The sequence below is a fragment of the Danio aesculapii genome, chromosome 11, assembly GCF_903798145.1.
Source record: "Danio aesculapii chromosome 11, fDanAes4.1, whole genome shotgun sequence".
NCBI classification, from domain to species: domain Eukaryota; kingdom Metazoa; phylum Chordata; class Actinopteri; order Cypriniformes; family Danionidae; genus Danio; species Danio aesculapii.
The window spans coordinates 19,773,184-19,789,067 of NC_079445.1; the positions used below are offsets into that span (position 1 = coordinate 19,773,184).

The 15,884-nt window shown below is 35.2% G+C and overlaps 1 protein-coding gene across 1 annotated transcript in view; it reads left to right on the forward strand.

The window, feature by feature from the left end:
- Positions 1 to 1,958: 1,958 nt before the first annotated feature.
- The window catches only part of lrig1 (leucine-rich repeats and immunoglobulin-like domains 1), a 67,382-nt gene continuing 53,456 nt past the window's right edge, over positions 1,959 to 15,884 (forward strand). The window contains exon 1 of the mRNA XM_056467763.1: positions 1,959 to 2,209. Coding sequence (XP_056323738.1) covers positions 2,019 to 2,209 — 191 coding nt within the window. The 5' untranslated portion in view covers positions 1,959 to 2,018. The remainder of the gene's footprint in view (positions 2,210 to 15,884) is intronic.

Consider the following 15,884-nt stretch of genomic DNA (forward strand, 5'->3'; position numbering starts at 1 on the left):
AAGGCACAGGACAGCTTTTTTTAAGAAGAAGAAGCAGTTTTAAAGTAAAGGTTTAATTAAAAATATACTTATTTGTGTTCTGAAGAAAAGTCAAAGATTACAGAATGCTATTTCCCCGGGGGAATCCAGTCTTTTAATGCAAATTCAAAGCTTTCTCAAGTTTAGGTTTGAAATAAAGCAGTATTGTTGTTTTTCTAGTTTGCTATTGATGCCACCCTTCAAATCCTCAACCTGTGTCTCTTATGGCTCTTTAGGGTCTCTTGACACCTGTGTCACTTACAAGTTATTTGTAAAGCAAATGATTTACAGTCGGCACACTGACAGATAAATCATGTGTGAAAGCATGTCAAGAGCTCTCTCAGAATAGACAGCTAAAAATACCAAATGCCGTTTTGGGTTAAAGAGGACAAAATGGTCCTCCAGGAGTAGTTGAAACTCATTTGATTGGATTGCTTTATTATAGCGCAGATGCTCATGCGGTCAAATGTTTTCAAAGGATGTGAGCTTTCTACTTCGACATATTTCTACTCACAATCTGTGTTGTTGAAGAACATTAGTATTTAGTATTATAATGTTTTATGTCTGATAGTCTAAATAATAATAGTAAGGATAATAATAATAAATATAGCAACAACAACATAAATATTTGAATTCCCTCCACTTTTACATTGTTAAAACATGAAAAGAGACAAATAACAAATTAAATATTATTACATGTATTTATTTTTAACATAAATAATACAAATATTATATTATATTATATTATATTATATTATATTATATTATATTATATTATATTATATTATATTATAGTTATATTATATTATATTATATTATATTATATTATATTATATCCCCGTGAACATTGTCCCTTTAAGAAGCGGTGAGAGTAAAAGAAGGCGGCGCGGTTCTCACTCTGGGTGGGGAAAGATAGGCGGGGCTAACGCGAGTTGACTGACAGCTGGGCCCAGGCAAGTCCAAAATCGCAGCGCCTGAGCGCTCCAAAGCAGCCAATGAGAGCCAGAGCCTGGCCGTCAATCATGCCCCAAAAGCCAATTGTAAAGCAGAACAAGGAAATCTTTATCACTTCTGATGTATCCAACGTGGGACGAAGAAACGTCTGGATAAAAAGAAAGTAAAGTCCGGGAGGGGGAAAACAAGCGGTGGAAACGGTTAGAAGTGCGAGGTGAATTTGTAAATTAGCAGAGTTTTTCGGACCGTACAACTGAGATCAAGATAAAAGCTTCCCAGTTCCTTCAACCGCGGCGCTGGAAGAAGAGAGTGAACGAACGAGAGAGAGAGAGCCGCAAAGTTCACAACAGTCGGACGGCTTTACTGGGACTGTTTCTCTTCAAAACTGCTTTATTTTTTTCACTTGACTGGTCGTGGAGTCGCAGTTTGGATACTTTGTATTAAGAAGCGACAGCCTCAAACTTTTTAAAGAGTGCGATTTTCCCCGTGGAAAAGTTTCTTTAAAGCGCCGATTATCCCAGATTTTCTTTCAACGCGTTCGTGTGGAGTGAATGGACACGATCTACTATGTGTTTATTCTTCGTTATAACGAATCCCTTGGGATCAAAACATTATAAGCAGTTCATAATGTTTTGAACACCGTGGACGTTTTTAACTCCTGAAACTACATTTGATCCAGTGGATCGCTCTTGCCAAAACAAAGCGCCCGTCTATCCCCCATACAGACCCCCTTTTCAACCTTTTAAGGACAACTGCATTTAGTTTTGGCTTCTGGTCAAGTTTCTTGTAATTGCTTCGTCGTGATTCACCTTTGATTTACTTACGTGGTGCTGCAGGGGAGATATTTTTCTAACTGTGGGACCGTTTTCAAGTCCAGGACACATGCATTGCCCAAAGCAACGCAGTATAATTTGATAGTACCGCTGGGTAAACAAAACAACTTAATGAAGGCGAATTACTCGAACTCTGAGAAACTCAATAGCTCGAGCTGTCCGTTTGTGGATGAGAGAGATCAGTCGTTAAGCGCTGAGACAACTGGATACAAAATGGCGGCGTGGCTGGGACAGATGGGATCACTTTCATATCATGTGTTTTATTGGCTTTTGACGCTGGAACTGTTAATCAATTATGGCGCACCGTGTCCTCAAAACTGTACGTGTACGCTTGATACGACCGACTGCAGTCGTTTGGACATGACTGATGTCCCTCAAGACTTGCCAAAGAGCACTGTGCATCTGTAAGTACACAAAACTGGCCAGTTCGAACCAAATGCCTAGTTAAACACCTAAACAACACGTTTTAAGTTACTAAACACGAAGCTAAAGTTGTCATGGGACTCGAAAGTCACAGAATATCAAACAACAAAAAAATGTCATTTCTTAAATTGTCTCATAAATAATATATAAATAATATATACATAAATAATATATGACTTTCAAAATGACTTCAAAGTATCATAAAAAATTATAACAAGGTATTGCTTGTAAGTAGTCTCCAGCCTGGTTGTGTGATCTGCCAAGTTATGACATGCTAGTTACTGTTATAAGTTTGGAAACTCTGACAGAAAGTTTTAGGAGGCCTACTGATATGAGTCAAAGTCATGAAACCACAACTACAATCTCTTAAAGTAATATTAGTCTTTAGTATCACTTTTTTACAATCTAGTAGTATATAAAACTACGTTTATAGTTTAAAATAAGAATTCCACTTCTCTTCAGTGCCCAGCAGGTTTTTGTTTTAGAAAAATCTGTTTTCGAATATTGGTATCTCTGTCATGTCACCTGGATATCACACTTTTAACAAGCTTGCAATTTATTAAGAATGCAATTTCTTGTTTATTTATTTGCTTCATTTTGAATTTTATAGCTTAAATAGTGTTATTTTTTTACTTAGATATTAGACCTTGCTAATTCACAATTCAAGTAATATTGAACATTTAGCAAACATTTATAAGTTCTCAGACTAGTGTAACAAACAAACTATATCATTTATAACAATTCAACAGCTTTAAAATGTTGTGTACTTAAAATATAATTTATTTTCTTTAATAGATTTAATTTAAATTAAAAACTTGATTTATTAAGCATTTTGTCACTTGTCTAAATCTCTGACAACTCTCACAAGTTACACTTTTCCACAGGAACTTTTCATAAACTTTGCTGTATTGTAAGAACGCAATTGGCTTTTTACATTTTTATATGGTCAGATATAAATCATAGATTATGACTTAAATTGTGTTATTACTGTTTTAAAGCTACAGAGCGTTTGTTTCATGGTTATTTGACATTGCAAGAACTCACATTTTAAGCATTATTTGTTGAAATCATCATGCAGAGAAAGTACTAATCATATTTCCTCAGCACTTTCTCTCAAACCTGACATCACTTCTGAAGATGCCTTTTTGGCATTAGGTTTGGCTGTAATGTATCTCTACAGCCCAGACAAAGTTACAGAGGTGTTATCTGTTTGTATGTTCGAGATCACAATCATATCATTTTCAAAGGGAACGATTTTACAGCCCAGTATTATCTTTAACACCTTTACTTCATGTTTCATCACTGCGAAGATACCCGTTTTGTTTGTCGATTTCACAAAGGCAGCTCTTTTACTATTCTTGGCAGGTTTTAAAGATGATTATCGCACGCAGGGTTCAACACGGAAACATCATCTGAAATCAGGAGCTATCTGTTTTGCATTCTATGTATGATTCGATTTGTCAAATTTGAGTCTTGCCTAATGTGTTAGGCATTTAGTTGGGTATTATTTAAAATATAGAGAGACACAAGAACTAAGGCAAATTTGAGGACAAAAACAGTGTTAGTTATATCTGAGGATGGTTGGCATAATCGTTGTTTGTTAGATAGGAGCGTGAAACATTCATTACACATGATATCAGGGTTTAGATTGGAATGACTGGGCAGGTAGCTGTGTTGATGTTCTGGCTCAAGGACTGTCTAACCTACTGCTGAGTAATTTGACCTGGTCTGCTTGAGCGCTTTTAGTATGTGGCTCAAGTATAACATTTTATCACATAAACTGATTTTTGTGGGAAACAAATGCGATGTATTTTAGAGCAAAACTGGAGATTTGGCTAGAAAAAGTCAAAGAAGGACTGGAGTGGATGGTAAAAGTGGACTCTTTATGACAGGTGGTTGGACAATTGGAACGTTTAGTGATATCAGAAAAAGAAAAGATTTTGAATCCTTTCCAATATAACCAGTAAATGGATTCACATTTTATTTCATGTTGACTCTTTGTTCAACTTTAATGTGGGACATTTTTAAAGAACAATTAACTACAAAGTACCAATAAATACGTTAATTCCATACTACTCTGTTAGATTAGCATGTTAAACCATTTAATGTGTTTCTTTTAGTATCAAAAGCTGTTAAATTACGTTGGCAGAACAACAGTACTTTTATTGTTAGGCTTCAACGGTCCTACAGGTGATGCACATTTCCTTTTGACTTGCCCTTATATATGATCATTAAAGCGTAACCGTTTTAATATTCAAACCTTACTGACACCAACAGCATTATCCCGAACAACTGGCTTGTGTTGTTAACTTGTGGCTCGTTTTCCCTCGAAAGCTTCAGGCAAATGTGGTCTGTCATAAGTGCTGATTATTTATTTTCATTAATCCTACAACGATCCCTATTCACAAGTCACTATTCATGCTTTTGTACGCCTTTCTGGCAATTCATAAGCAGACAGGAGCTTGCTATTGTGTGACATCCAAACCTGTTGCTTGCGTAACCACGCGCTCAAGGAAGATCACGCAGCATTTCCATGAAATATAAGCCACGGTCCAGCATCTTAATGTCCCTGTATCGTCTACTATATGTTGACAGATCCAACAGAAGCTGGATTTTGAAGGGCCAAAGGTATTTTTTTGGGTTGTCCGTTGGTAATATATCAATCAAGAGCAGAAAAGGCTTTGGTTGGAAAAACCCTGTGGACATGGCCTGAGTATAAAATCAAGTCTTAATACCTTCCAGTTTGTCCAAATAGTTTTCTCCATACTGCCCATTTTCTTCTTGCTTTTATTTAATGGTTCCCCTGTGGCTTGCAGAGGCCCTGATGGCGAGTAGGAAGCAGTGAGGGTTGGCATCACCAACTTGCGCGTGGCCCTTTTGTGGATTTAAGTTAACTTTGAGATATGGACTTGGTGTGTTGTGTTCACATTGAATTTGAAGAGATAAATAATCTTAGATCACTTAGCGTTCACATTGTCATTTTTATAACTGAACCTAAGGGCACAAAGCAAAACGATTTTATTACATATTTGCTACATCTTTTTTTGGGGTCTCGGTCTGCTTGTCTGGTGCTCACCAAGGATTGGATGCAGCATTCACACTTATTCAGACTGAGTGTAGACCAATTTAAGAAATATGCAGTGCAGTTTTGGGTGTAGTTACAAGGTAGGGCTGCATAAAATATCGTTTCAGCATCGATATTGCATGTGTGCATCCGCAATTGCAATGTGTGCATCACATCGCAAGATATGCATGTCTAGTCTGAATTATAGTGACCAGGAGCCACAGAATTGTTTAATTACCGCATTTATACAGAATTTACATGAATTATGGCAAAAATAATATTTTTACTCTTGTTTCTAGTCCAAAACTCTACATTTCAAATAGGGCTGGGCCGATAAACAATATATCAAATCGCAATAAAATGACATATAAATAACAATGATAAGCTATCGATTATTTTTGTTTTTTACTCAATATTGATCTAAGAGCCAATCACACAGCAGCAAAGTGCAACAATGGGAATCTAAAAGTTTGTTGATATTAGAGATGCACCAAATTTTCGGCCACTAAAATTTATTGGCTGAAAATATGTTATGCCATTTAATGGGCCATCTAATTTTTGTGGCTTCAGTCATTGTTGGCATACTCTTTTAAATCTGCAAGCATTAACAACTTCTATCAAAATATCGTTATCGTTCAGCATGGAAAACAATTACCAAGATTGCATTTTGCCATATTGCCCAGCCCTAATTTCAAAGCAAAATCAAGATAATTTTATTTATCATACTGGCAAATAGTTTTAAATAGTTAATTTGGACTTATTTGACTTATTTAATTTTGACGAGAAATGAGACAAAGTAAAAAAAGCAGTTTTTGCATTGTAATTTATTCAATTTTTGTACCTGAATACTGTTAGACTCATCAGAAAATTGTCAAATAGTGCTATTCAAACTATCTTGTAACACCATTCATATCGCAATATTTATCGCCAAAAAATTTTTTTCCAATATTGTGCCCTAGTAGCTAGTTAATGTAATTTAATTACTTTTCCATTGATATTGTAAAGTAACGGATTATTTTTGATTTATAGGAAATTTATAATGTACCTGCTGCAAAAACTGTAAATTAACTGTTCTAGATAAATATATTCAAAGAAGCACAGTAATTGTACTTTTTTTATACAAATATATTTTTAAAACTAATTTTGTTTAGGTAAAGAAGGTAACATTAATAAAGATGTTTGATCACGTTTAAACAATGAATTGAGTTAGAAATTATTAATAATAATAAATGGAATGTATGAAATATAGTCTTATTGCTATGAAACTATGTATTTTGATGCAAATGATATTTAACATTTTTATAAAATTTTTTACAAAGCTAAAAGGCCCTATTTGAATCAGATTTAAACAGTTTAATTTACAAAGTTTAATTTCTGTGGACTATGATTTTATGTAGTAAGTAATTTAATTATTTCTTGAGTTACTTTGAGGAATATGTAATCAGAAAAGTAATTTAACTACAATTTTAATGATGAAATTAGCGGTTAATAAATAAATAAATAAATAAATATATATATAATATATATATATATATATATAATATATATATATATATATATATATATATAAAATTTTTATTATTATTATTTTTTTTTATGTAACCTACCCAATACTGCTGCACTGTCATTCCAAACTGGTCGTTCATTCTTCTGTGCAACTCAAAAGTAGACTTTAAAGAATGATGGTGACTATTGACTCTCATTGCATGGACAGTGATACATTTGTCAAGATATATTCCACAGAAGAAAGCCTGGTTTGGAATGACACGATAGGGGAGTAAATGATGACAGAATGTTCATTTTTGGGTGCAGTAACCCTTTAAACCTGAGCGTGGAGGAGACAGACGAATTAAGTGATGAATGTTATGAGTAATCATATTGCTTCACCGCTGCACGACACAGCCCTCCAAACTCTCCATCTGCAAATTTGAAAAAGGTCGTCTGAATTCCTCACAAACGATTCCCCTTTAAAACCGTTTCCTGCCTCCGATCCATCTGAAGAAATGGCAAAAAACAAAACCAAACGATTTTAGTTTTGATTACGGAAATTTATGTCCGTCTTTTGGTGTTTAACAATTCAGAATAAACGAGATACGTTTCTGATTAAACAGCTATTTGATTTGGTCTGTTTATGTAGTGAAGCTGTGAAGACCGAGATGATGGAAACAGTTTGGCTTGATATAACGAGCTGCATGAGTCTTATTACTCAGAGTAAACTACAACGACCCTTTGGTGGCCCTCCTGATTGTTTTGAAAGCCGAGGGGGTGGTGGTTGGTTTTGTATGTGCAACCTGGGTTGCCACATGTGTTGAGTGTAGTTTGGTCCCCTGTTTAGGGTTGGTAAACAGCCCGCCAGATTTTTCTCACCTCCTTGAAGGGGGTTTGATGTGTTGTTTTTTGTTTAATGCATTGTGCGGGGCTGGGCTTTTCTTTACGGCCCCTGTCACCTGTTGTGGAGCTGCTGTGTAAACCTGAATGTTAAGGGTGCGGTGCGTCTTTGGCCTGGCTACAAGAGTTAGTTCAATGTCACGGTCCATTGCTTTCCATTGACGAAAGTTCTAGATCTTGATCTCCTTCTCCGACCCATTGTTTATTCTTTCAACGTGTGGAAACCAGTCAGCATTATGTCATCAGCAGTCCAACTCGTTTTGATTCTTGCTCGTTTCGTTATCTGAGCAGTCTGCTTTATTAATCCCGTTGCTGAAGAGTTGGGTCGCGTTCAACAACAGCAACTTGCATTCTAGATTTTTTGACAGCATAACGCATAACACATGTAAAAAGCTGAGCTGGTTTGCTCCAGGTGTGTGCAGCGTAGCCTGGAGCGGAGTTTGCTTGCGTTATCGGATTGTGAGTTAAAGGAGTGCCTCACCATGTTTAGCTTGGCCTGAATGGCACAGAGGTTAACGGCACCTTCCGTTAGCACTGAGGAGTTTCCATGTGTTTGAGGACTTTTTCTTTGCTGATTTATGCCCTGGCTAAAATGTTAGCATTAGGTTGCGCTTTTTATCCGTTAATGCACTTCAATCATGAAGCTAGCCATTTAGCGGTTAGCTGACAAAGCGAAAATCTTGCTAAATAACGGGTGATCACAATTTGGACCAGTTTAGATGAAGACAAGCGTTGTTATGTCTCAGTTGGGGGGATATGGCAGCCACACTAGAACCAGAATCGAAATTCCAGCAGGATCAAACAAATATTCCAGATTCTCTTTCTGTTGAGACACATATGAGCACCTCCTTCTCTCCCCTCCTTTGTTTAAGTGTCTAGCAAGTGATGGATGACTCATCTGTGAATTCTGTACATCTGGTAAGAGTTTGGAGATCTGGAAAAGACATAAAAAAGCGAGTGAAAGAAAGGGGAGGGGTGAGAGAATTGGAGAGGAACAGGCCGCATAGAGAACCCCCAGCACATTTGGTCTGAAGACGAAAATCACCATTTAACATTCTGTGGAAGAGTTACTAACAAACTACACCTCTAACCTCATGCTGCATATAGTTTCCAGACAATTTGTGCCATTATGTCAAGGCATAGAGGTATATATCTATTGATCACAAGCATTTATTTTAGCTATCAGTATTCTTAAATCAACCTTTTTTTTTACTGTGCTTTTCCCATTTAATTGATTGAAGCTGTCTTGTAGTACTAGTATTAAAAATAAATAAGAATTTACATTTACATATCCAGTTGTATAAACATATAGCACTCTTGTGTTGGTTGCTTTAGACTGAATACATAATGATGATGATGATGATTATTATTATTAGGGCTGGGCGATTTGGCCTAAAATCAATATCTTGATTAATTAAACATTTTAACTCGATTATGATTAATGAATGATAATTTTGTTTATTTATTTTTTTGCCCACATAGTTTACTGACAAGTTTTTTACAGACAATATGTGCACATATTACAAGTGAGAGATTTTTTAGTAAAAGGAACATTACTAAAATAATTTAAGGAAAAACACACTATCTACTATCTATGATTGTTTACTTCAACGTTGAACAACTGAAATTAAAACACACATTGCCTAAAACAAACAGTCACTCTTTCCCATAAAAAAGTGAAAATAAATAACAAAATTATTTATTATTATTATGTTTTTCATATTAAAAGTAGAAAATAAGAAGCAATATCTCTTCTAAATAAAATAACTTTTGTAAATCCTGTAATAATTAACATTGCATTTATTGAATCTTCTTAAAAAAATTTTTATGTAAATTTATTGTAATGGAAACTATGCTGTCTCAAGGCTTTTCTGGCATAGCTTCCAATCGTCAATGTAGTGCAAATGTTAAATGTGTAGTTACGTTTTTTGAGAGGTGCGCAGGTATGAAACCATGCAGAGGCTGCGCCGGTCCACATCCGTGTGACTTAACAGAGCAGGGTCACATGACTCCACACACGGTAGGGGAAGTAATTGAAAAAATTGACTTGGAAAAATTTGATCGATTATAGGTTCTGAATGGCGATTTGGAGTGCAAAATCCCGCTTTCGGGTTTAAAGCCACTACTAAATTGCTATATTCTAAACAAATGGCAAACAGAATGGGATCAGTGCTCAGAAAATAAAGGTTTTGAAATTCAGCCAGAATCAGGAAAAAAATTCAATTTATTTTTTAACTCAAGACATGTTGAGATTGTATACAGAGGAGGCCCCATTAGACACACGAGACTCACACATGAACATTTACTTTTAAGGAGAAGAACCCCCAAAATGCCAACATTGCAGCAAAAACTTAACTGTTAAACATATACTTGTGGAATTTTTAATGTTATCAGACAACAATTTTTATGAAAAGTAAACCTTAAAGTTTAAAATTTTTATCTTATATATTATCATTATTATTCTTATTCATGTATTTTACCGTATGTATAATTTATTGCTGTTGGTGACTTTTAATTGTTAGGATATTTTTATAATAATAGAAAAGTGGTATTTCTAAAATGTGGTAAACTTGATCTGTTTTTGTTACCATGACATAGCCATAGAAGCTGAAATGGCAATAAAATCAAAATTCTCTCTCTCTGAATGTCGATTTCGATTATTTTTTGATTAATTGCCCAGCCTTAATTATAATTATTAAAATATATATTTTGTTCATTTTTGTATGACTATCGAGTTCCTATTTTTGGCTTAATTTTATTTTTATATCCTTATTTAAATTATAAATATTAATTTAAATTCTTGGTAAAGTTGTATTAATTTTTGTGTGTTTTGTCATTATATTGTTTTTTTTTTAAATAGGTTTATATTTAAATTATAGCTTTAGTAGTTTTAGTTTTTGAAAATGAGAAACTGAGAAAATAAAAATAATTTTTTAAGTGTATATATATATATTTTTTTGTCATTTCACTTTGTTGCAAAAATGCTTTTTTAAATTGGAATTATTTTTATTTAAAAAATGTGTTTATATTTTTTTTATTCAAATGCAATTAAAAAAATATTTTTCTATGTAAGTTTGAATTGATTAATACAAAGTTTGACCTTGTTCCACATTAGCTCCACCAAATTATATTTGATTTATGCTTTACTGTTTATACTGTATATGATGAATATACCGCTTGCGTTGACCACTCTGATGTTTCCGGCTGAACTCGTAGTGCAATTACTCTAAAGTTTTCCTTTCTCTTATAATAATAAACTTTATGCAGGGTAAATTGGTAATCCAACAATCGCTTGTTCTGTTCACTTTGAAGTTTTCTAGAACAATCTGTCACAATCATGTATGTAACTAAGCAGGACGTATTTACACTCCCTGTCTAAACTTGGGGTTATCATTATACAATAAAAAAAAAAGATCAATTGCAACAAATTGGTATAATCATGTGCGAACGTGTTGTACTTTTGCCATTCTTTTATTCATCCTGGCTCAGTTCAGGGCTCAAAGAGTACCTTTTCTTCCTGGCTCTGTCATCTACATTTAAAATAATGCATTTTGTCTTGAAGTCGAGCTTCATGTGTCTTTTGTTTGTTTCACTTTTTCCTCATATTTAGTTTCTTTCTCTCCAACCGTGTAACATTCACTTCCTCACGATCTTTATCTCACAATCTCCACTCTAGATTCGATACTCTTGCCCCCTTTTTCTCTGCTTTGTTTGGACTGTCCGCAAAAGCTCCTGGGCTCACTATCAGTGGTGTTGCTGGGCTGTAAATGGTCTTTATGGCAGGAAACCGAGAGAGAGCGAGAAAAGCACAAGCTGTGTGTCTTCAGAGAAGCAAGTGTCTGTCCGTCTGGTCTCTCCATCTCTCTTTCGCTCAGCGCTGTGACAGAAGAGTTATTCTTTGACTAGTTTATGGCCCTATGAAACAGGGTGCATTAAAGACGCTTCTGTCTTCCAGCTGCATCATAAAGCTCCATCATTGACATCATTTCACACTTCCAGGGACCGAAGTTCACACTCCGCTTATCAGCGATAAAGATAGATAGATAAAGGTCGTCTCGCAGCCATTCTACTCATGATATGGCCTTTGAGGGGGAAAAACTGACATAAACACAGTGGTTTTATTGTTAATATAAGAGGTGATAACTAGAATATTGATATTTAGCTTCAACACCTAATTTAAGCAGCATATCCGAGATTGGTTTTGTGTTGATATATAAAAAAATGTATAGTTTACATTCAAAGAAATGATCAAATAATGTAATAATCACCAAAACGAAACATGATATTTAATCATTTTAGCCTAAAATCAAAGCCTCAGTGTGTTATTGGCCATTTGTTTGTACTCTTCTTTTTCCTTTGGCCATTTCCTAAATGACTTTGACCTTTGTTAGGTGTGAATGTTCACTTAGCCTGGTTTCCTGGCATAGGAAGCTGTTGGCCGTTCGCCTTCAGGTTTAATGGAAAAGAGAAAAAATAGACCTCAATGCCTGTTAGAGTTAAAGTTGTATTTACTAGCTTGTTCTAGCTCGGTTAGATTGGAAGTCATTATTGTGCGTGCGGCTGTAAAATGGTTGAATAGCACATAGACGTGTGTAGGTGCTCTGTTCTCACTGAAACTGAAGCAGTTACAGTTTCTGAGGTGTTAGATGATGATTGGATAGTTCCTGAAGATTTACAGATGATAGATGGAAAAGCACATTCCACTCACCTTTCCTTAAAGGGAAAGTGGGCTGGCTATTTTGTCCTGCAGAACTTTTAAAGATTGGTTCATTGCTCGATATGTAATAGGCATTATTTAAAACATTGCTGGGAATATTTCTAGTCTCTTTTGGCATGATTGAGAATCGGGACTCAACCCAGTGACCTTCTTGCTGTGAGGCGACTGTGCTAACCACTGAGGCACCGTGCCACCATTTGTATTTCAATAAATAGAAAACAATAAGTTAGACTTTTACTTATTCACAAGAATGTAAAGGGATAGTTAACACAAAAATGAAAATTTCCGCTCCATTTACTCACACAAATGTGGTTCTAAACTCTTATGAACTTTTATCTTCTGATAGATATTCTAAAGATAATCGACATCCATCATAATAGGGTTGTCACAAAACTGGAGTTCGGTACCAATCGATTCTGAATTTTTAAAAACGTCCATTTCCTGCTAACCTTTGATCGCAGCTGAGCATGTTCTCAAAGAGCGTTGATTTACCATTGTGTTCACATGCTCAACAGAAATGACTGTGATTTTAGTAAGTGTACCCTCAGATACAGGGACACTGGAGAGTTTTAAAGCCGCGATTCATCAGCGGATCACTCGTATGTCAGCTTATAGACAAATTAACTGATCGACGTGACTTTGAAACGCTCCAGTTTCCCTGCATCTGTAGTTACTCTCAGTAAACATCGGTGAGTTCGGTGAACTGATGACGTTCACAGCCAATCACAGTCATTTCTCTTGAGCACATGAACACAATGGCAAATCAGCTGTGTCTAAGAACGTGTTTAATAGTATTTTTCAGTATCGATTGGTGCCGAATTCCAGTATCGTGACAACCCTACATCATAGTATCCACAAATAGGCATAGGCCGGAATAAGATTCTAACGGAATGATAACCTTGGATAAAAATATCACGGTTTCACACACTAAAACCCAACAATCAACTTTATCAAATGAAATGAGTGTAGTTAACTCAAAGTCAATTCTACTCATTTGAAGAGTTTTGAACTCACAGTACTCATATAGATTCGTTTTTTAACTCAAGTGGTTTGTAGCAATTGGTTTCCTCAAACAGTTTGAGTTGCCTTAACTTATTGGGTTTTACAGTACTCAGTTGGTTTGAGTACTTTTCATTTATTGGATTTTACTGTGCTCAGATTGCTTCTTTTACTCTAATGGATTAAGTTCACAGTACTCATTAGGATTAGTTTTGAACTTAAATGATTTGTTGCAATCGGTTTCCTCAAATGGTTTGAGTTACCTTAACTTTTAATCAATCATTGATTTCTGCTGTCTTCATTAGTTTCAAAAACACAGATTTCTTTACAATTTAAAACGGCATTTTTGGAGATCTTTTCTACGGGAGATACTATTGTCCTAACAAACTAAAAAAAATGTAAATAAAAAAATCACATACCTTAGGAACGCTATAGCAGAATATTTTAGCTGTTTTAAAACCTTGACTTTTTAAAATTATGGTATACCTTGAAAACGATTATTGTCCCATGCCTATCCACAAAGCTATGGAATGCAATGGCTATTTTTTTTTACATTCTTCAGTGTATGTTCCTTTGTGTTCCACAGAAGAAAGAAACCAGAAACTTTTGAAACTAAAGTGTAATGATGACAGAATTTTCATTTTTGGGTGAACAATCCCTTTAAGCAACTCAACTGCTTTTAGCATTGACAAATAAGAAATGTTTCTTGGGCACCAAATCACACATTAGAATCATTCTAAAGGATTGTGTAACACTAAAAATACATTCAATACAAAATTCAGGGGTACCCAAACTCGATCCTGGAGGGCCGGTGTTTAGTTTAGCCCCAACCCACTTGTCTGGGAGTTTCTAGTATACCTAGAAGAATCTTGATTAACTGGTATGTGTAATTTGGGTTGGAACTAAACTATGCAGGACACTGGCTCTCCAGGACCAAGTTTGAGCACCCCTGGCCTAGCTGAATTTTTTTGTTGTTGCATAATTTAATGTGTTTTTTAGCATTACACAATCCTTTTTATTAATTCTAATGTGTGATTTATCTTTCAAAAGCATGAATTAATAAATAAATAAATAAACTCAAGCATTCAAATCCATCGTTTTAAGATTAACATACATAAAACTCTAGAAGCTACGAAATAACTTCGATTTCAATCAACTCCACTCTAAAACTGGAGCGTCAGTGCAGCCTGCTGTATGGTTACAATGTCCATGTGATTTATGCCCCAAAGGTCAGCCCGAAGGTGTGAAAGTTAGTGTTATCTGATAAGATAAAGAGGCTTAAACAAAGTGGAGCGACTGAGAATTAAACATTGCGATTATATAAACACTATCATTTCCTTTTTGGCTGGTTAGGGCCAGTTCACTACTCCGAGGTCCCTATTAAGACAGCGGTGATCTAGTGTAATGAACTACTTTCAGCTGTACAGCAGTAAAGCACTTAAATGACTCCATTAGCTCCACCTACTAATAATTGACACACGTTATATCCGAGTGTAGATAATTGTAGAGTTGTTTAACCTTGAATATGTGGTCTCTCTTTAAAATTCTGCAGTGAATACAAACATGGACATTAGTCAGTAATCAGTGTGTGAAAAGATGAGATTGTCGCTTTCATTGCATCGCATTCAATAGGTTGGAAATGGCTGAAGCAGATTAGCGGTTGGCGTTTTACACAGTGTACACGATTTTCTTTGCAGTATTTGTGCCCCCTGGCAAGGCTCTTTTAAGAAAGCCTGCAATTTTTCACTTTGCTTCGGTATAATTAGGTAATTGCCTTATAGTACAGGACTGCAATTTTGCTGTGTTCGCCTCTGTCAGACGATTGCCTTCAGGGCGGCTCACCGTGTGTTATTATCTCCACACAAACACACACACACACATAGGCCTAGCCACAAAAGCATTGTGACAGTTGTTCCTGTTCAGACCAAATAAAGTAGTAGAGCTAGTTTATGTACCGCTTTAATAGGGACAAATTAAGCTACTTAAGAGTGTGATTATCAAATAATACTTCATGGAAGTACTGTTTTTAGTAACAGTTTATACTCTAAAAGATATGTTTGTTGTTTGTTCAAGCTACTTATTTAAAATGAGCTGAAACAACACAATTGCTGAGCGTTTTCCCCAACTACTTAATTGTTTTATGTTTAATTCACGTACATTTATAAAATCTAATAAGTTAACTTAATTCCTTTATGTTGTCCCAACTTAAATTGATTGTGTGGAACCCAGCATTTTTTTATAGTGTAGTATAGGGACCAATTCTCACTATTAGGCTTATTACCTGCCTATTATTAAGATATTGGCTGTTTATTAATACTTATAAAGCACATATTCTGCATGATCTTAATCTACATCCCTGATTCTACTCAAATACGGTAAATACTGTAATAACTCTTAATAAGCATCAAATTAATAGTCTATTGAGCTAAAATCTTTAGGTAATGGTTTGTTAATAGCGTGAAGTGTAACCCTATTTTTTTCTTTTAGC